This window comes from Rhinopithecus roxellana, chromosome 4 (genome assembly GCF_007565055.1).
Source record: "Rhinopithecus roxellana isolate Shanxi Qingling chromosome 4, ASM756505v1, whole genome shotgun sequence".
NCBI lineage: Eukaryota > Metazoa > Chordata > Mammalia > Primates > Cercopithecidae > Rhinopithecus > Rhinopithecus roxellana.
In genome coordinates, this window is record NC_044552.1 from 33,219,828 (window position 1) to 33,239,774 (window position 19,947).

General features: G+C 41.3%; 1 protein-coding gene across 3 annotated transcripts in view; it reads right to left on the reverse strand.

Annotated features, from left to right (window-relative positions):
• Window positions 1–19,947, reverse strand: part of KIF6 (kinesin family member 6) — a 385,185-nt gene that overhangs the window by 186,205 nt on the left and 179,033 nt on the right. For 2 of the 3 annotated variants that reach the window (XM_010389731.2, XM_010389732.2), the window contains exons 11-13: window positions 18,461–18,566; window positions 17,418–17,568; window positions 12,923–13,141 (exon numbers count right to left, since the gene is read on the reverse strand). In XM_010389731.2, the coding sequence (XP_010388033.2) occupies window positions 12,923–13,141; window positions 17,418–17,568; window positions 18,461–18,566 (476 nt within the window). Of the gene's footprint in view, window positions 1–12,922; window positions 13,142–17,366; window positions 17,569–18,460; window positions 18,567–19,947 lie in introns of all 3 variants that reach the window. The other variant, XM_010389733.2, reaches the window with a different exon arrangement.

Here is a 19,947-nt window from a genome sequence, read left to right on the forward strand (position 1 = left end):
AGCAGAGTGGTAAATTCTGGTTTGGGCTGTCAGAGCAATTGATGGATGTTTTATAAAGATCATGTTTTTTTTTTTTTTTTTTTTTTTTTTTTTTTTTTTTTTTTTTTTTTTTTTTGCTGCAAACAAAGGCAGAGTTCATCTATTGTGTTTCCAAAATACATTCCCTACTGAATGCACTGACAGAAACCATTTTCATCTTTGTTGGTATAAATCCCAGAAAATCAAATTTGAAAAATGAAGTGCTGATGGAATTCTCAAACTCCAGGGTGAAGGCAGATGCTATTACTCAGTGTAATTATTGTCTCTCATCACAGGATGAAGTCTGATTACATTATGGTCAGAGGGAAGTAACAGTTAACATTTTCAGATAGGAGGTTTCAGCATTCTCAGCTCTGTTTGACCCAAATCAAACAGACCAGAAAAAGAATCTCCTTGATCTAATTCTATTGGTCTTGCCTTAGTGTCTGTATGTTACCTCTAGAGTGGGCTCTGAGGAGGCCTCTGAATAGTGAAGACATATTTAGGAACTTAGCATTTAGGAGATACAACACCAATTTTATAAACATCCGACTTAGGAGTGACCCATATCTATGAAGCCACAAAACTGTTGCCACTATTTTAGGAACAGCCTCCAAGTCAGTGCCCCCGTCCCTAGGAGAGCTGCTGCAGCTTCCGGAGCCAAATTGGGTTGTCAAGAGATAAGTATGTGAGGACCATACCAACTGCCCCCCTAAAAATGTCAGGAAAAATCTACTGGAGAAAGATAATTTCCAACCTCTTCCCAGGTCTTTCCGTGCAGTACCTTGGTTCCAACTTCCACAGGATGCTGTGATTTCAATGAGGGTGGAATATTCCAGAAGCCAGCTGATCTCCTCCACCCCCTTCTACCACATCATCCAGGAAGAGTTCATTTCAAAGGGAATTCTCAGAAGCATATCATTAAAAACCCAATAAGAGACTAGATCTGCTGCACTTACCAGGCCTGTACCCTCAAGGATAATCAATCTTACCATGACTTTTATCCTGTCATCTTTGGCCACCCACAAAATGCAAGACCCTCCAGGCAACTGTCATCTCATATATTATTCTCTACTTCCTTGCCCCACCTCTGTCTCCTCCCACCCTTTCCTCCTTCCACTGCTAGCCTCCCTGAGAACCTGCCCCACTCTGCTCTCTGGAACCCTCACTCCACTGCAGTTTCACTCTCACACATGCTCCGTATTTTCATGGAATTTTCCTTCAGCCTCTTCCCTTCACTGACATCTCACTTTCCCCTCAAGGACATTGCCTTCTCTGGAGCCCTATCAAGTGGAGGATGTTTATTCTAAGGGGCCAGACACAGTGTTGGCCTTCTTCTGGCTCCCAGATAGCATTTCAGAATCAAAAACTATCCCTCCTTTGAGATTTGTACTGTTCAGTCCCACTACCCACTCTCTCCAATGATGTAACTTAAGGGTGCCCTGTGTATATTGGTTCAAAGAGTGAAAAAATCACCCAGTGCCCCCAGTTGACCTGGGCTCCTAGCTCACAGTTTTCCTACCCACCTCACTTCCTCTCAATATCTTGAATGACTGCAGCACCCACAAAGGAACTCCATTTAACAACTCTAGCCTCAAAATTCCTTAATCTCCATTGATCTGTGTGACCATTTCTGTCTCTACTGCTTCACCTCCTACTCATCCGTCTGTTACAGTGAGCTTTCTGCCTGCCCCTCCACTCTCTGAGACTGTTTGGCAAAGGTCACAGATCACTTTCCACCCAGATCCAACAGATTCTTTGAAGTTCTCATCTTACTTGACCACTCGGCAATGTCCAGTACTGTGAACCGGATCCATCTCCCTGAAACTCAACCTCTAGCTTGGCTTCTGAGATCTTGCTCTCTTGCCCAGCTCTATTTTGCCTTTCATGGTTCTCCTTTGCTGGATCTTCTGCCTCAGCCTCCTCTGTCAATACTGGGGCTCCTTAATAAGCATTCCGCCTTTGGTCCTCTTTTCCTCTTTTCCTGGCTAGCCCTCTCCTTAAGAAATGAAACTATAACTCAGGCAATTTCAAGCCTTGGACCCCCTTATCTGCTCTCATGGCTACAACAGTCAATTATCCATTCGTTTCTCTAATTAAGCCTTTGCTTTGAGCGCTAAAGCTATACATTCGCTTGCATAGACATTCCCATCTCGTGCTCATTCTTAACATATGCACAATTTAACCAATCAACCCTCCCTCCAAACCTACTTTTCTTGGAAAATGGCACTATAGCCGCTCAGAAACCCGAGTGTAATCCTAGGTTATTCATCTTACTCCCATTCTAATCCGTTCTCTTTGCTATGTATCTCAAATGCTTGTCTCATCTTTTCAGTACCTACCGTGGCTGGCTTGGTCAAGGTCCTTATAATTACGTAGCTTGACTGCTGTTACAACGTTGTCTACCTTCCCTCCTGTATCCAATTTACTCTGTACATTGCTGTCAGTGCTCTTTCTATAACAGAAATAGGGCCATGCAACTTTTCTGTTAAAAAGCCAGAATGGCTCCCCACTGCCAAGAAAATAAATTTCTAAATTCAAAGGCATGGCTTTTAAGCATCTCATGAACTGGTCTCTCTTTAGCTTTGCTTCTTGCTAAATACCATCTTATCCACACAAGCTCTACAATCCAACCCAACCAAATGCTTTTGCAACATCACAGACCCTCTGTGTGTCCTACGCCTCTGCACATTTGCTTGAGAAGTTCCCTAGGCCTCAGTGCTCTCTTCTTTACTTCTCTCCCCTATTAATTCTGCCATATATATATGTAATATATATATAATCATATATATATGATTACTCTGCCATATATATGTAATATATATATATATAAGATTACTCTTTGAAGATATTGTTCAACTACTACCTCTTCCAGACAGGTTTTCCTAAACCCATCTGGGAATAATAGTTGGCATCTGTTTTCCATGTCCCAGGGCGCCCTGTACATCTGTGTACCATAGGTGCTCTTTGAGATTGTGAGCCACTTAACACAGGTACTAGGCCTCATATACCTTCTAATCTCCAATGTCTCATACAGTGTCTGGTACCTAGCTTCAATTTAATGAATTTTTATTAAATGAACAAATAGGAGCCACTGCTCCTTTAGTTAAGGACAGTTCTTTATGCTTCCCAGCGCTCTTGTAGTAGAATGTCTTATGTTCTGCACCTCATTTAGAATAGCACAGTACTTCATGTGTTTCACAGAGTAAATACAGGATTGGTGAAAGAATAATGTTTTATTTCCAAAGTTTGGGCAACGCTCTGTGTGTGTGTGTGTGTGTGTGTGTGTGTGTGTGTATGTGTGTGAAAGAGAGAGAGAGAGAGAGAGTGAGAAAGAGAGGGACCTTCTGTTCTTTGACAGGGCTGTGCTCTTGGCATCCAAAGTAGAAATGCAGCATATATTTTGTCATGAAAACAATGTTAAAAATAGTGATTAGATTACATAATTTCTATGCTTATTCAACTTTATGGGCTATATTACTATAGAGTTACATTGTGGGCTTTAAAGTTACATAATTCTGCTAAATTAGGGACTATGCTGGTATCTTAGAAATCCTGGAAATCTTACTGGCTGTGCTAGATACTGTGATGTGCCATCCAGACACCCCTTCAAGAATAAAGGACGTATTCCTCCAGCTGTGGGGAGCGTGTTACAGGAAAGTCCTCACTGTCAAGCCTATCTGGGGATTTTCTCAGCTGGAAAAAAAAACTGCCTCATTTAAAGCTATGCTCCTTACAGGGGCAGGACTATATCCCATGACTGACTATCATGAGGGTGGAAAGGCCCTGTCCCCTTGCCATAGCCTAGGACAACTCTGAAAGGCCTACCCAGCTCCAGAGCCCCTTGTTAGGTCAACTGAGGCCGTTGTCAGCTGGCAAAGTGACAATACAGCTCATCTTCTCCATCCTCTAAGTCCTGCTCCTGTCCTCTCACGTCCACAGGTGTTGTCCCCAGGGGCACTCCCTAATAAGCATCCAGCTCAGACTTTGCTCCCTGGGGAATCCAACCTACTTATATACGGGGAAATGCAACCTGAGCTCAAAAAAATCCCCTGGCAATTTTGGGGATGCAACGTTCAATAAAATGAAAATTATCTGTGTTCTGACTCAGGCTTAGTATTTATAATCTTTTATCCTAGAGCCAAAAGATAGGGTTCCCATGCCCAGAACCATAGTTAACTTTTCTGTTGCCTACAAGTAAATCACTTTGGGCAATTTGTCTTCTATGATTGTTTGGTTAGGGTTCTTTACCAGGCCTGAGATGAGTGCCCTCTCCCCAGAAATTTTTTACTTATTTTATTTTTCAGACAAGGCCTCACTTTGTTGCCCAGGCTGGAGTACAGTGGCATGATCTCAGCTTACTGCAACCTCTGCCTCCAGGGCTCAAGTGATCCTCCCACCTCAGCCTCCCAAGTGGCTGGGACTATAGGCATGCACCACCATGCCTTGGCCTCCAAAAGTGCTAGGGCTATGGGCAAGAGCTACCATACCTGGCCCCCAGAAGTGTTTGAAGGTATCCCTCCTGTTTAAAGAATTCATTTTCGTGAGTAGGCAATGCTCATCCTAGTTTATAGACATAACTGAAAATAAATAGAGCCTTTTAGCTGGGCGTGGTGGCTTACACCTGTAATCCCAGCACTTTGGGAGGCCGAGGCAGATGGATCACCTGAAGCCAGGAGTTCGAGACCAGCCTGGCCAAAGTGGCAAAACCCCGTCTCTACTAAAAATATAAAAATTAGCTGGGCATGGTGGTGGGCACCTATAATCCTAGCTACTTGGGCAGGAGAATCCCTTGAACCTGGTAGGCGGAGGTTGCAGTGAGCCGAGATGGTGCCATTGCACTCCAGCCTGGGTGACACAGAGAGAGTCCATCTCAATAACTAACTAACTAACTAACTAACTAACTAACTAACTAACTAACTAAAGCCTTTTCCCCCAACCTCAGGGCAAACTGAGAAAAATGGGCATATGATTCCCCCTACAACTAGATGGGAAAATGGAAATGTTGGTGTGGATTCTACCTATTTTTCTCTTGGTGACTCTAGAACAACACTCATTTGTATTGTTGAAAATAAACAAACAAGCAAATAACACAATACAAGCAACTCTTTTGCCCTTTCAGATTCACTCCACTTAGCTATCTCTTCCTTTACCCTCTACTCGTCACTGTTCTTGGCAGACCTCCCTTCTAGTCATTTCCCTGCTGCCACTGGCTACTTGGATACCAGAGTCATGGGCTTCCTCTATATTTCCATCCCAGCTGTCACCTTGGGGAATTTTAACATCCATGGGGAATAGGTATGCATTTTACCAAGCTTACTTTCTGTCTCTTTGATACCTCTAGTTTGAATCCTCTACAAACTTAGAATCTATGGTTTTTGTTCTGATCACACCCTTTTCTCCAAAGAGTGTAGAATTGATGACTGAATGGAATACTGTTTTGCAGAAACCCTCAACTATCCAGGCCCTTTTCTTCTGCATTTATTACACCGAAAGACAGTTCCATCTACCTGTTTATCTCTCCCACCAGATTCAAAACTCCTGAGGTGCTCATAGATGGCGACTTGAAGTTGAAGACCTTAATGGGATCACAAAGACTACTAGGTAAAACAAATATTCACACCAGAAAGCAGAGATCTGTGCACTTGCTCACTCTCATGTGTGTGTTCTCTCTCTCTCTCTCTGCCCCCCCCCCTCCTGCCCCACAATCCCTTCTTTGTCAGGTATCATTTGTTCATTTCATCTAATCTATATACCCTTCAAATGGGCAGGGTACAAAGATGCATTTCTCTGATGTAGCACCTGGAATAAACCTTGATAAATGTTTGGTCAGTACTGTGCTCTGCAGAAGTGGCAATTGACAACAGAGCTATAGAGAAGTCAATGGTCCATTTACTGATTGCTTCTTTAATTGCATTTATGAGGAAACACAAAGATGAAAGTGTGGTCCGTTCCAAAAGAGAGGATGACAGGGATCATGGGAGATTTGAAGAGCAGAGGTAGACATTTGTGCCTAAGGCCTGCAACAAAGCAAGCTGGAGAGAACCTTAGAAACAATGTGATTTTTATTCTATTTCTCTGGTTGCTTTATGAGTGAGTTTTGCCTCTATCAACTTCTCCTTGAGCTTTTCTTTTAAAGCTATTAGAGGATTGGGTATATTAAGCCTTTACAAAAAGTAGTTTGTAAGTAGTTTGTAAAGGCTTAATATAGTAGTTTTGGTGTTGAGAGCAACTCTTTGAGCAACAGTAAAACAAACTCAAGGAACTGACTCAAGGTTTGAGGCAGCAGCCTAGGGAAGCACCAGATCCCCTGTTCTTCTTCTGTCTATAGCTGCGTAATTAGCATCTACTGGAAACCTGGGAAGAGAGAGAAGCAGAGCCCTCCTTTCTGCCATGAAGAACTGCAGTGGGCTCCCTCCACTCTATATCCCTATGTTCCTCTCCTCTTTGTTTCTAATTACTCCCACCCTGGTCTACTACATTTCCTAAACCATTTACTTGCTCTCCAGGCACCTCATTTCCAATATACTCCAAAGAGTTCTTTAAAAAAATACTTCCCCAGAGCACAACTATCACCATAGCCCCTTCCACTTTGGTGGTTCTCTTACAACCAAATGAAAAAAAAAAAAAGTCCCCTGGCTTGGCATTCAAAGATTTCCATAATATGACTCCACTTATTCAATAAAGAAAAGTAAGAAATTAAAACAATATGAAAGCATACAAAGTTAAAAGAAGTTCCCAACTATTCCCTTACTCCCTCTCCCTAAGGCAACCATTCTAGCAATTTCCCACTTATTTTTCTAGCCTTATTTCTTCTGATTTCCTGCACACCTCCAAAGCTCTGGCTAAACTCCTGTCAACTCTACACGGGTTTCCTTGTGTCCCTGTTCCCAAGACTTTGCTCATATTATTATTTTCTTAACTTTTATTTTTAGTTGTAAATTGACAAATTATCATTGCATATATTTATGAGGTACAAAGTGATGCCACGATTTATGAATTTAATGTGGAATAATTAAATAACACTAATTAACATATCCATCACTTCAAATACTTATCTTTTTTTGTGGTCAGAATATCTGAAATTTATTCTGTCAGCAATTTTGAAATGTGCATTACTTATTATATTCACTATGCAGTACAATATATCTCAACATAAAAGATGACATTTCTCCCATCTAGTTGAGGCTTTGTACCCTTTGACCATCATCTCCTCATCCCCTCCTCCCAGGTTTTGGTAACCACCATTCTACTCTCTGCTTCTTTGAGTTCGATTGTTTTAGATTTCATGTATAAGTGAGACCATGTGGTATTGTCTCTCCGTGCCTGGCTTATTTCAATTAGTATAATGTTCTCCAATTCCATCCATATTGTCACAAATGGCAAAAAGTCTTTCCTTTTAAAGGTTGAATAGTAGTGCATTGTGTATATGTACCACATTTTCTTTATCCATTCATCTGTTGATGGACATTTAGGTTAATTCCATCACTTGGCTACTGTAAATAATGGTGAAGTGAACATGGGAACGCAAATATCTCTTTGACGTCTCAATTTCAAATCTGTTGGATACATATTGATTTCAAATCCAGAAGTGGCATGACTGGATCATACAGTAATTCTATTTCTAGTTTTTCTAGGAACCTCCATATAGTTTTCCACAATGGCTGTATTAATTTACATTTCCACCAACAGTGTGCAAGGGTTCCCTTTTCTCCACATCCTCCCTAACTTGTCATCTTTTGTATTTTTGATAATAGCTATTCTGACAGGTGTGAGGTGGTATTTTATTGTGGTTTTTAATTTGCATTTCACTAATGATTGGTGATATCGAACATTTTTTCATTTATCTGTTCATAAACTGGAAGAATTAATATGGTTAAAATGTCCATGCTACTGAAGTGATCTATAGATTCAATGTATTCCCTATCAGAATTCCAAAACCATTTTTCATTGCAACAGAAAAAACAAATTCTAAATTTCATATGGAACCACAAAAACCCCTGAATATCCAAAGCTATCATGAGTAAAAAGAACAAAGAGCATGGTCCTCACATACAAATAGACTCATCGACCAATGGAACAGAATTGGGAGCTCAGAAATGAACCACACATGGAGACTCAACTGATTTTTGATGAAGATGCCAAGAATACACAATGAGAAAGAGAGAATCTTCAGTAAGTGGTGTGGGGAAAACTATTTATATGCAGAAGAACAAAACTTCTTCTGTATGCCTATCTCACACCATATGCAGAAATCAACTCAAAATGGACTAAAGAGTTAAACTTATCTGAAACTGAAAAATTACTGGAAGAAAAGATAGGGGAAAAACTACATGACACTGATCTGGGCAATAAGTTTTTAGATTTGATCCCCCAAATTGTAGGCAACAAAGGCAAAATCAGACATATGGGGTTACATCAAAATAAAAAGCTTCTGCAGAACAAATCAAACAACAGAGTGCAGAGGCAACCTATGAATTGGGAGAAAACATGGTAAGCCATACATCTGATCAGGGATTAATGTCAGAAATAGATAAGATATGTATAAAGAACTCAAATAACTCTATAGAAAGAAAACCAATAATTCAATTTAAAAATGGGTGACTTGGCCGGGCGCAGTGGCTCACGCCTATAATCCCAACACTTTGGGAGGCCGAGGCGGGTGGATCATGAGGTCAGGAGATTGAGACTATTCTGGATAACATGGTGAAACCCCATCTCTACTAAAAAATACAAAAAAATTAGTCGGGTGTGGTGGCAGGTGCCTCTAGTCCCAGCTACTCGGGAGGCTGAGGCAGGAGAATAGTGTGAACCTGGGAGACGGAGCTTGCAGTGAGCTGAGATTGCGCCACTGCACCCCAGCCTGGGCAACCAAGCGAGACTCTGTCTCAAAAAAAAAAAAAAAGGGTAACCTGATAGACATTTCTCTTAAGAAGACATACAAATGTTCACATTATTCTTTAAGACTAAATGTTATGAAATGTTCTTTCTTCCATCCACCTTTGAATGTCCAAATTCTGCCCATCCTTTGAGATTTAACTTTCATGTCATCTGCTCTGTAATGCTTTTCTCAATCTACTTATTAAATCCTCTCCTACTCCTTTGAATTCACACAGTGTTTCTTCCAATTCCTGCTTAGAGGACTTGATATTTCGGTCTCTGCTCTTTGGGTAGAAAGCCAGCCTCTACTGTTTAAATGTAAGCTCCCCAAAGCAGAGCCCCATTTTCAGTTCACCACGGCATTGCCTACAACATGCATCCTGGGCCTTTCTATGCACACAGCAGGGACTCAACAAATTCTCATGGAGTAGGAGATAAGGGTCTGGAGCCTCCAGGCTACAGCTTTGGCTTTCATTTCACCTTTTAGAATGCCAATGGCATCATCTGTGATGAGTGGGTTCTGTTGGCATCTCAAAGAGTTAAAGGAGGTGGTGAGTCATCAGGGCTCTCAGAACACTGACTGGTTCCAGGTGACTATTTAGAACAGGCAGTCAGAAAACTAAAACAGAAAGAAATTTTTAAAAAACTCCAACCCTTAAACTCCTCCTATTTTAAAGCGAACAATACAACTCTTTGCAAACTGTGGAGCGGAACAATCCCTCTCATTATTTCAATGAAACCGAAACAGACATTTAAACTCCAAAACAACAACAAAAAGCCCCAAAGCCCCTAACCTTCCTTGGCCATGTCAGGCTGCGTGCGCAATGACTGCAGGGCTCTCTAGGGACCCATGAATTCGGTTTCATTTTCTAATTTGAAGGGGGTTATTTTCAGCATGAAGTGGTAAAGTGGAGGTGAATGGGAGATGGGAGAGGGTTGTCAAAGGGGAGACAGTTTCCCAACAGTTTCAGAGATGGTCAGATTTACTCACTTTCTGCATTAGAGGCAGCCCTGGGAAGAGTTAATAGAAACCGTTAACACTGACATAAGGCAGAAATACTTTCAAAACAACATACTTATTAATTTTTTTATATTTGGTTTAGTTTATACAAGCTTCTTATGTATAAAACAATGGAATAATAAAGACTGATCAGCTCCTAGAATTGTAGTGATTAAATATTGTAATGAACTATCCCATTACCTGTTGCTTTGCCACCTTCATTCATCCACAACAATTTTCATCCTATGTGTAGTTTTGCCAAAAAAAAAAAAAAAAAAAAAAAAAAAATCCCTAATCAATCCCTCCCCCAAATGGTGAGATCATTATCATTCCATTTGTAAGCCTACCTCTGTTTAAAGTTATTGGTAGAACTATATCCAAGGACAGCAAAAACAACTCAAAAACCCTTTCAAATAGAAGGCTCTTCTCCAAAACTTTAACCTCATTTGTATTAGGACTTTACAAAAAATTTCCATTCTTTTTTCAGTGATTTTCTATTCAAGTAAACTTTATTCATTCTCCAAACAAAACTCTAGTCTGTCTCAATAGCAATATCAAGGGAGGAAAAGAGTTACTGAAAGTCTTGACTATAATTATAAGGAGGGAGAGTGATTATAAGATGCTGTGGGGAAGAAGAATTATGAGAAGGGAGATGGTGTGGGCAAGAAGACATAGAAATAGAAAAGGCCTGGCACACAACAAGGGGCTGGGCAGTGATATCTGAGACCATTTATGCATGGGTACAATAGTGTGTGTCTTTGGAAAAGGCCAGTAAACAGAGGTCCCCTTCTATCATAAGCCATGAGGTTCTAACATGAGTACCGATTTTATTTCAGCAGACATGCCAATCCCATGCTCTCTATAACCAACAATGTCAACTGGGGAAATTGTGGGGCCAGGGAAGGCACTCACTGTTCCTTGTCTCCATGAAAAGCCTCACCAGCCACCCAGACACCTGGGGGCCAATCCTCACCCTTAACCCCCAACATCCAATCTGCCATGGGTCCCTGTCCGCTCGACCTCATAAATGCTTCTGATGCCCCTGCCTCTCTCTTGTCATCTCTGTCCTTTGGCCTGGACTGCTGCCATAGCCTCCTAACTGGTCATGCAGTTTTAGTGTCCTCTGTCAGTCCTTTCTGCCCATGTCAATCAACCTGTTTTCCCAGCCTTTCACTCCCCAGATCCTAACCACACCTGGCTTTTGTACTTCCTAAAATGCTCCTTTCCACCACAATGGCCTGGAAAGCTATCCATGGCATTGATTCTCTCTGCTTGCAATATTCCTTCTAGCCACATTTCTACCTTCACCCCACTTTTGGGATTTTTCTGGTCTTAACTGGAGGTTGGGTTCCTAGTATGTGCTTTCTCAGTAACACAGACGTGTACTTCTGTAATCGGTTGTTCAGTGGCTCTCTTCCCTGTCAATCTGTACATACTGAAGTCAGAGGTTGTATTTGTCCATGTATGTTTTCCTCTGTAATATGGAATAAAACAAGAACTTATAGGATAAAGATTAAATGAGTTAATCCAGGAAGAGAACTTAGAATAGTACCTGATGTATATAAGGACTGTGTAAGCTGTGGCCATAATAATACTAATTAGCACTATGCCTAAAACAAAGGATGTGCTCTATAAATGTTTGTTGAATAAAAGAGGAATGAATAAATGAATAAATCATTGAATTCAGCAATCCAGATGGCCCCCTTTTCCCAACCAGCAAAGATGTATAGAAAACTATCACAGGGAGGAATTATGGATCTTCATTGTCTACTGCCATCATGATAAATGGTAAAAACAGCATGCTTGGTTTCCTGGGATTTTGAGTTCATTCTATTGTGTTGCTGAAAAAATATTCAAAGCAAGGAGATATGGAATTAAGAGGTAAAGATTTGTAATGTTACAAAATATATTTCCATGCTTCTCAATCTTGTCTTAACTAAAATATGTGCTTCTTAGTGAGCACCATACTGCTTAATTATTCCCAGGCTGAATCCTTCAGAAAACCATGCGTGTCAGGTAGTCCATTCCAACACATGTGTATCCAAAAAATTTCAACTTATGTTATCAAAAAGGGAAGGGCTTTACCCATTTGTTCTAGGACATTCCATAGGTCTGGTTCCTCAATGTCTTTAAGGGAAAGGCATCAGTCACCTGAGTGCACATCATGCTCTGCTGGCCTAATAGAAACATACGCAAATGAACTTCGGCTCCCAGCACAGTCTGTAGCAGCAGGACACTGACACACCTTTCAAAAGCTGGAAACAGGAAAGGTGCCTCTGAGTTGGCCCAACCCTGCCAAATGCTATTATCTGACACATTTTTATTAATTTATTGTCATTTAAGGATGTGGTAATATTATTATCATCATTATTATTTTTGAGACAGAGCCTCACTCTGTCGCCCAGGCAGGAGTGCAGTGGCCTGATCTTGGCTCACTGCAACCTCCACTTCCTGGGTTCAAGCCATTCTCCTGCCTCAGCCTCCTGAGTAGCTGGGACTACAGGTACACGCCACCATGCCTGGCTAATTTTTGTATTTTTTAGTAGAGATGGGGGTTTCACCATATTGGCCAGGCTGGTGTTGAACTTCTGACCTCACGATCTGCCTGCCTTGGCCTCCCAAAATGTTGGGATTACAGGCATGAGCCACCGTGCCCAGCCCGGTAATATTTTTAGATAGTTTTCCTGCAGATAGTTCATCTGAATTTAGAAATAAACACTGTATCATCATCATATCAGCAATATCGGATCTTATTTGTTCCCTTTCTCTAAAGTTAACTTTTTTACTGTTATCCTGAACCCATCTATTCTACCACTGAATTCTGTGAAAATTCATACTGGGTTCCTCTCAGTTCAGTCATCAGTTTGGGCAACTGGTATTTAATTTAAGATAATTGATAGTTATAAAAAATAATTATAACAAATAAATTGTGTGAGCCTTCATCCTGACACATTTAAAACTAAAGGGTGCTACATTGAAATCCATTACAGACAATGAGAAATATTGGAAATTTAGTCAACTGACCTGTTTTCTTGTGGAGCAAACTAGATCTGTTCCCCAAAGTGCTGAAGTCCTGGGCCTGTGAGGGAGCTGAGGATAGTCGCATCCTTTGACCTTCTTCTGGGTTTCCCAGGGGGAAGGGTGGGCTCTGGGAGTGTCTGAATTCACGTCTATCCATGCCAGCCAAGTGGAGAGCCTCCTGAGCTTTCTTCTTTTCTTTTTTTAACATGTTGACCAGGATATCTGAAACTTGACTTAAGGATTGAATGACTGATGCTAGCTTATAGTAATCAAAACACAAATGTCCTAAGTGTCATTAATGTCCCTAACATTTGCTATTTATCATGTGGCAAAGACTGACTGAAGGAAGGCTTCAACTTCCTGAAGCCCCATATATAGTTACGGACAATTTAGGGGACATTCTTTCAATATAGCACCATTATATGAAAAATTAGCAAACCCAAGGTCTTTAAAATGTTCTGAGTGTAAACCAGGTACGTCTTCACAATCTCATGAAAGCACTTATAAAAAGTCAAATGAAGGCTGAATAGTAGTAGACAATAGGCTATGTATACATCTTCCCAGATAAAAGATGAATTTACTTACATAGCCTATGTATACGTATCAGCCCCCTGGTTGAGCACGCACCTGCTCAGGAGGCAGCAGAAGAGCTGAGCGGGAGAATGGCGAAACCCACCCAGCTGGCAGATCAGCTGTCTTCATCCTGGTGGCCAGTGTAGTGACAAAGATGCAGCCAGAGCGCCCCAAGCCCAACACATGCTTATGTAGAGTACGTTTAGATGGGGGCTTTTTAAGCCACTAATGTTTGGTCTCAAATGGAACTGAAAAGCAGCAAATTATTAGCATAGACATATCATTTTAAAATGCACCTTTTGTGGGCCATTGAGATATGCCAGGACCATTGATGATAAAGGATAAAACCACTCCCCTCTACCCCACTTCACTGTTCATTCTGGGTTCAAGATGCCTAGAACTCTAAGAGATTTTTGTCCAATCCACTAAACGGAAAGACTATAACCCCTATTGAGAATCTCAGAACTCTAACTGCATATGGGGTAAGATGAATTCAATGCCTTTGCATTGCTAGAGAAGACTCATTAAAATGGGAGTCTAAATGTGGTCTGGTGTGGGAGACAGAGAGCACTGCTACTTAGGTATCCAGATGATATTTATTCTTGGACAAGCAGCACGAAGTCATATGACCTTCACCTTCCTCCTCAGCTTTAACTCCCAGTTGGTGATTTCTGGAAGCATAATCAGTTTTGCTCTCTCTCATGTGGCTTCCATTCCTTGCCCCAAAACAACAGGTACTTACCAAAAATGCTCACAGCTTCTTAGTGTCTAAGAATTAACACGACAGAGAAGAACAGGGCTCTGCCCCAACACGCTGCTCCTCTTTGTATGGAACTGATTACCAATGTCATCATACACTTCCATTGGTTCACACACTGTGATGGCAATATCCACTGACTCACTCATTCAGTGATATTTGTTGGAGCTTGTGCTATAGATGCCAGGCCCTGTTCTAGGCATCGGTATAGAGCAATGACAAGGCAGACTAGTTTCTTGCTCTCATGAGGCAGACATCCTACTGGGGAAAGAGGTCTCACACATGCATGCATGCGCGCACACACACACACAATGTCAGAATGCCAGATACCTAATGTGAAGAAGGTCAAGGGTGACTGGGCAGCTGCTCTATATTGGGTGCTACAAAAGGCCTAAGAGTGACCTTTAAGGTAAGATCTGAGCCATAAGAAAAACCAGCCAGAGGAATAACATCTATGCAGAGGAGATGATGAAATCCCTAAAGAGAAACAGGCCCGGTAGTGGCTCCCGATGCTGCAGTCCTGTGATCCCACATCCTGCAATGCACAGGACAACTCCCGAGATGAAGAATTATCCAGCCACAAATGTTGATAGTGCCAAGGCTGAGGAACCTCGTGTTAGAAGAACAACAAGAAAGTAACTGTGACTGAAACCTAGCACACGTGGGACGAGGCATGAGAAATGCGGTCCGTGGGGGAGGGGGTGGGGTGGGCGGGGCAAGATCCCCCAGGCCCTTGTAAACCAGCGCAAGGAGTTTGGTTTCATTCTCAGTATCATGGGAAGCCCCTTGAAGATTTGAATCAGAATAATGATGCGTTCTGACGTACATTTCATAAAGATCACAATATGAATCTATCTTCTGTGCTGGGTTCCTTCTTCTCACCTTTCCCCTGTCTTCTTGTCCTCCCCATTCCCATTTATGGGAATGGCCTTTGTGCCAAGCACTTTGCTGGGTCATGAATCCCCCTGTCATATATTTTGTGAAGGAGTGTGTGAACTTTATTCAAGCTGAGGATGTCACCGACAGGACATCACTTTCACTCTTTCCAAAAAGATCTGATGTTGTTCGCAGTCATTTGGGGTGCATTACTGTCTTTCATAAACTCAATTATAAACACTTTTTTTATTTCCTGGAAGCCATATCTTTCCCATTTGTTGTGTCACAGTCTTAGCCTTCTGTGTTCTACAAAGAAAGATATGAAAACATCCACCAACCCGACTCTGAGGAACTATGAGATTTCAGGAGGCTTTCTTGGTTGTTGGTGTTTGATAAGCACAGCTTTGAGAGGATTAAATCTTAGCTGCTATTATTCCTTCTTCTGAGCTTACTCATTGTCTTCATAGTCATAACTCCAATTACATCACACTCTGCAGTGCTCAGAGCATTTATGGGCTTTTCTCAGCAGGTCTTATGGTCCTGCTCCTGAAGAATAGAAAGCAACGTCACTGAGTAGGTACAGAGCTAATAAACGAAGAGCTAGGATTTCAATCCAGGTATGAATTGAAGTACAGTATTCTTTCCACTCTGACTCCCATACACTATCATTTTGAATAAGAGTCTCAGATGGAGGGAGCCCTGTTTGAATTGCTGACAGTCAGTAAAGAAGCTAGGGTAGCCTCACATGAACGGCGATGCCTGGATTCACCACAGTGAAGGAGGGGAGGTGATGGATATCTCTCTTTCACTCTCTTTTTAAAATAAACATACAGGAACAAGCTTGGACTGTTCTCTCTCTGTCATATCTCATTTCATCCCTCCTATATGCACAGATATTCATAAGCCCAGAAGGGGATTAAGAAGTTGGTAGGAGTATTTAAAGGAGAAGATCCTAGACTAGGATCAAGGCCAGGAAAAGAAACAGAGCTCATGCTGGGGCTGGGGCCAGGACTGAGGTCCAGGCTGAGACCATGCCTGGAGATGGATGGTGTAAGAGGAAGGAAAAGGAATGCGAGGGTGACAACACCGTGGGCAGCACTGACGGACGAAGGCTTGTGTGTGCGTGCCGGGGGGATTCTCAGCTGAACCTACTGTTCCCTGGTCAGCTAAAACTCACTTGAATCTGACACGCAGGGTCTGCTAATACTCAAGAAAAATTAAAGACCGAAGTTAATCAGGCAACATGCCTACCTCCCATTTAGTTTGTTCTTACCTCTTTGTTACTGGGTTTCCTTTATGTAGACTATTTTCATGCATTTTGCGTAAATAGCTGAAGCTAAAGTATCTTTTAGTAATTTTAAAAAATGAACAAAAATATCTGTTTATAAAGAACTGACCGAAAGGATTTCTTGTGCATGTTTAAATTCTGCAAACGTAATGAAAATGTCAAATCTTTTTACAAGAAGCTTGAAAGATAAAATAAGAAACAATACTGAAGAAATATCTGGGAAGCCCGAGGTCCACCCAGCCCCACAGGGCTCCTTAGAAGTAACCACTTTGTCTACAACTGGAGGCAACACATGCTCCCATGGGCTACTATCACTTTCAGCACCCAAGATACACTGCCTCCTGGAGCCAATAAGAATTCTATCTTATTTGGTACTGATCAGTTTAGCTAAAAAAAAAGAATTCTATCTTGAACACTCATCTATACTCACTTCCAAATTTGGGAACATTTGTAAGTGGAACTCAAAGCAGTAGATCTGGCTTTTAAATAAAAAGTTACATTTAAATCAATCTCTGCTCTTCATAAGCTAAATACCATTTGTCATTTTTCAGCCATCATTTGAGTTTCACCCACGCACCAGCCACAAATTCTGGGCCATGGTGAGGCTGTGGTCAGCCTGGTGTCCGGTCAGCTCGCTAAAGATAACCAGCTAACTTACTGGCTCAGGGCTAAAACAAAAAGAACACAACAGAGGAGCCAAAAATATGTATTTTAAAAAATTAATGTTAAAAGATGGTGTAAAAAGGCTCATACTTTGAAATAAATTGAAATGTCCCCTGCAAGAGTAACTATATCAGGATAAAAACAAATGCATCTTCTTCTTTTATAGAAACTCTTTTTCACTAGTTGAAATACTTTGAAGGGACCTTTGACTTCTCAATGGAAAGAAGCAATGTGAAATGGAAGCTGGGTGGGGAGCTCAGCCACGTGGCTCAGGAAAGACAGCTGTTTACCCCTTTCAAACCAGGAGAGAGGAAGTTTCTTCATCACTTCAGAAAGGATACTGATTTCATTATCTCTCTGTTTTAGAATATCTCGTAGCTTTCTATATTCTTCCTCTTTTAATGGTTCTTGACAGTCTTGGTCTTTGCTTTCAGAGGAGACTGTATTGGAGACTGTATTGTTTCCAAAGATCTTCTTGTCATTCAATAGTTTCTGCAAGATAAAATCAGAGCTTAGTATCCATATCTCTAGTCCAAATTTCTTTGTTTCTTTGACTCTTTTTCCTTTAACAATTCCCTGCACACATCAGGCATGTGTGACCTGCATGATGCAGGTGTGTTGTCTTTGTGAGGCAGTTGCTTTTTTGGCTTGGCATGTTTTCTCCCTTCTACCTGCCTTCTTTCCCTCTTCCTTCCTCATGCCCCTCTCCCCTATCTTATCTCTTCTTCCCTAAATTGGGAAATGCTTGCTCAACATTATCTCCTCTTGGACTCCTTTCCCTTTCTCTATACATCATTCCACTTAATTCACACTTTTATTCTAGTACTTATCATGTATTGTGATTATTCTTTACAACATCTGTCATCCCCATGACTTGCTTATTAAACTTTGCCTTATCTATACCTGGCCCTTAGTAACTCACAGCAAATGTTTACTATCTTAATGAAGTATGCAAAAATACAAGCAAGCTAAAAGTAAAAGTGATTATATTCCCAGCTCCTCATCACGAAAATTGAAACCTAAGGCAGAGAAGAACTGAAATATCATATGGCTATATCAAATTGCTGAAAAAATGCAGAATGCAATTCTCTTGATATAGTTTGAAAAGAATTTTTTTTTAAAAAAATATGAAACTACTCTGTGTAGAAGGTAGATATTCCTGGCAAAAGAATTAGAAGTCCATGTCCTGAGTTTATTTATTGGCAAGTAAGATACAATCGCTGAAGAAACTCAGCGATAGCCATACTATTGGTTCAAAGGTTATACCATTTTCTGGACATGCAATGCTGGATCCTAACCTTCCAAGAATTGGTCAATAGAAAAGCTTTTGTGCAGCTTGAACATGGCTGCAAATGGCTTCTATTGGGGAAACATTGAAGTTTACCTTTAAATGATGAAAACAGTGATGAACTTTACGCATATCCGCGCCAACCTCTAATCTACTCTCTGGATCCTGGTCTTCCAAAAAGGATGTTATTAGTTTTTCCAGCCTAAAAATACATAATGTATGAGAAGCAACTGTGAGCTAGAAGTTTTAGAAATTCTAATGGCAGTATCTAGTTGGTTAACATTTAAAGTACAGGATATTGTTCCTACCTCTTTACAGAAGTACAGATTTGACTATACAAATTAAGGGAAAAGAAACATTGACAAAGTGAAATTTGTAGTGAAGCAATTACTTGACTAATGTCCAGTGAATTTTCTTATGAAGCTTTCAATACAGAAATCATTTGACTTCTACAGCCCATCCATTCTAGCCACTCTGAATTTCTATGCCCCTGTGCCTGGCTGCTGCATTGCTAGAAAAAGTAACGAGAATGTATTTTAAATTAATTTCACTAAAAACTCATGCAACTCAGCCTCAGCTGGCACCTCAGTGATGCCCCACCATCTTTTTAATCATTCCAGGTGATCTTCTGTTCTTCACAGTGCCTATTCCGAATCTTTGTACAGCCCCTACACCTACCACTACTCTCACTCACTGTCAATAAAGTCACTTCTCACCAGATGGAGAAAGTCATACAGACTCCTTTGTTTCCTCGTCCTTCGCCTCAGAGTATCTCTGCCTCACTGCTCAGGCCCTCTTCCTGCTTTTACAGATTCTGGATGATATTCTTCCTCTTTCCCAAGGCCAGTCTCTACCCTGGGCTCTCTCTCTGCTTCTTCCAGGGCTTATCTTGTTAATTACCTCTTTTCCCTTAATCATCTCTTCATCTCCTCTCTATACCAACTCTTTCCTCTCTGCTTACAATCATTTTGTTTTTCCTATCCTAAAACAAAACAAAATAGAAAACAAAACACCTCCTTTTGGAGGGGCCATCCAACCACTCTATTCTAAAGTCCTAGTTTGGCCGGGTACAGTGGCTCACACTTGTAATCCCAGCACTTCGGGAGGCCTAGGTGGGCAGATTACTTGAGGTCAGGAGTCCAAGACCAGCCTGGTCAACAGGGTGAAACCCCATCTCTTCTAAAAACACAAAAACTAGCCAGGCAAAGTGGCGCGTGCCTGTAATCCCATCTACTTAGGAGGCTGAGGCAGGAGAATCACTTAAACCCAGGAGGCAGCGGTTGCAATGAGCCGAGACTATGCCACTGCACTCCAGCCTGGGCAAAAGAACAAGACCTTGACTCAAAAAAAAAAAAGTCCTACTCTATTTGTAGCACCGTGTGCCCATGTAGCATTCTAGTACTTTGTATCAGAGGGAAATTCTTGGCTCTTATTTATCTTTGTGCTTCCAGTCCCCCACATTAGGTTCTCAACACAAATATGTTCACGTTACTGAATTCACTGCCATGGACATGGTTCCCCTCTATGTTGAGATGGAACTCTTAATAAGGAAGGTGTAAGGATGACAATCAGTATCTATGATG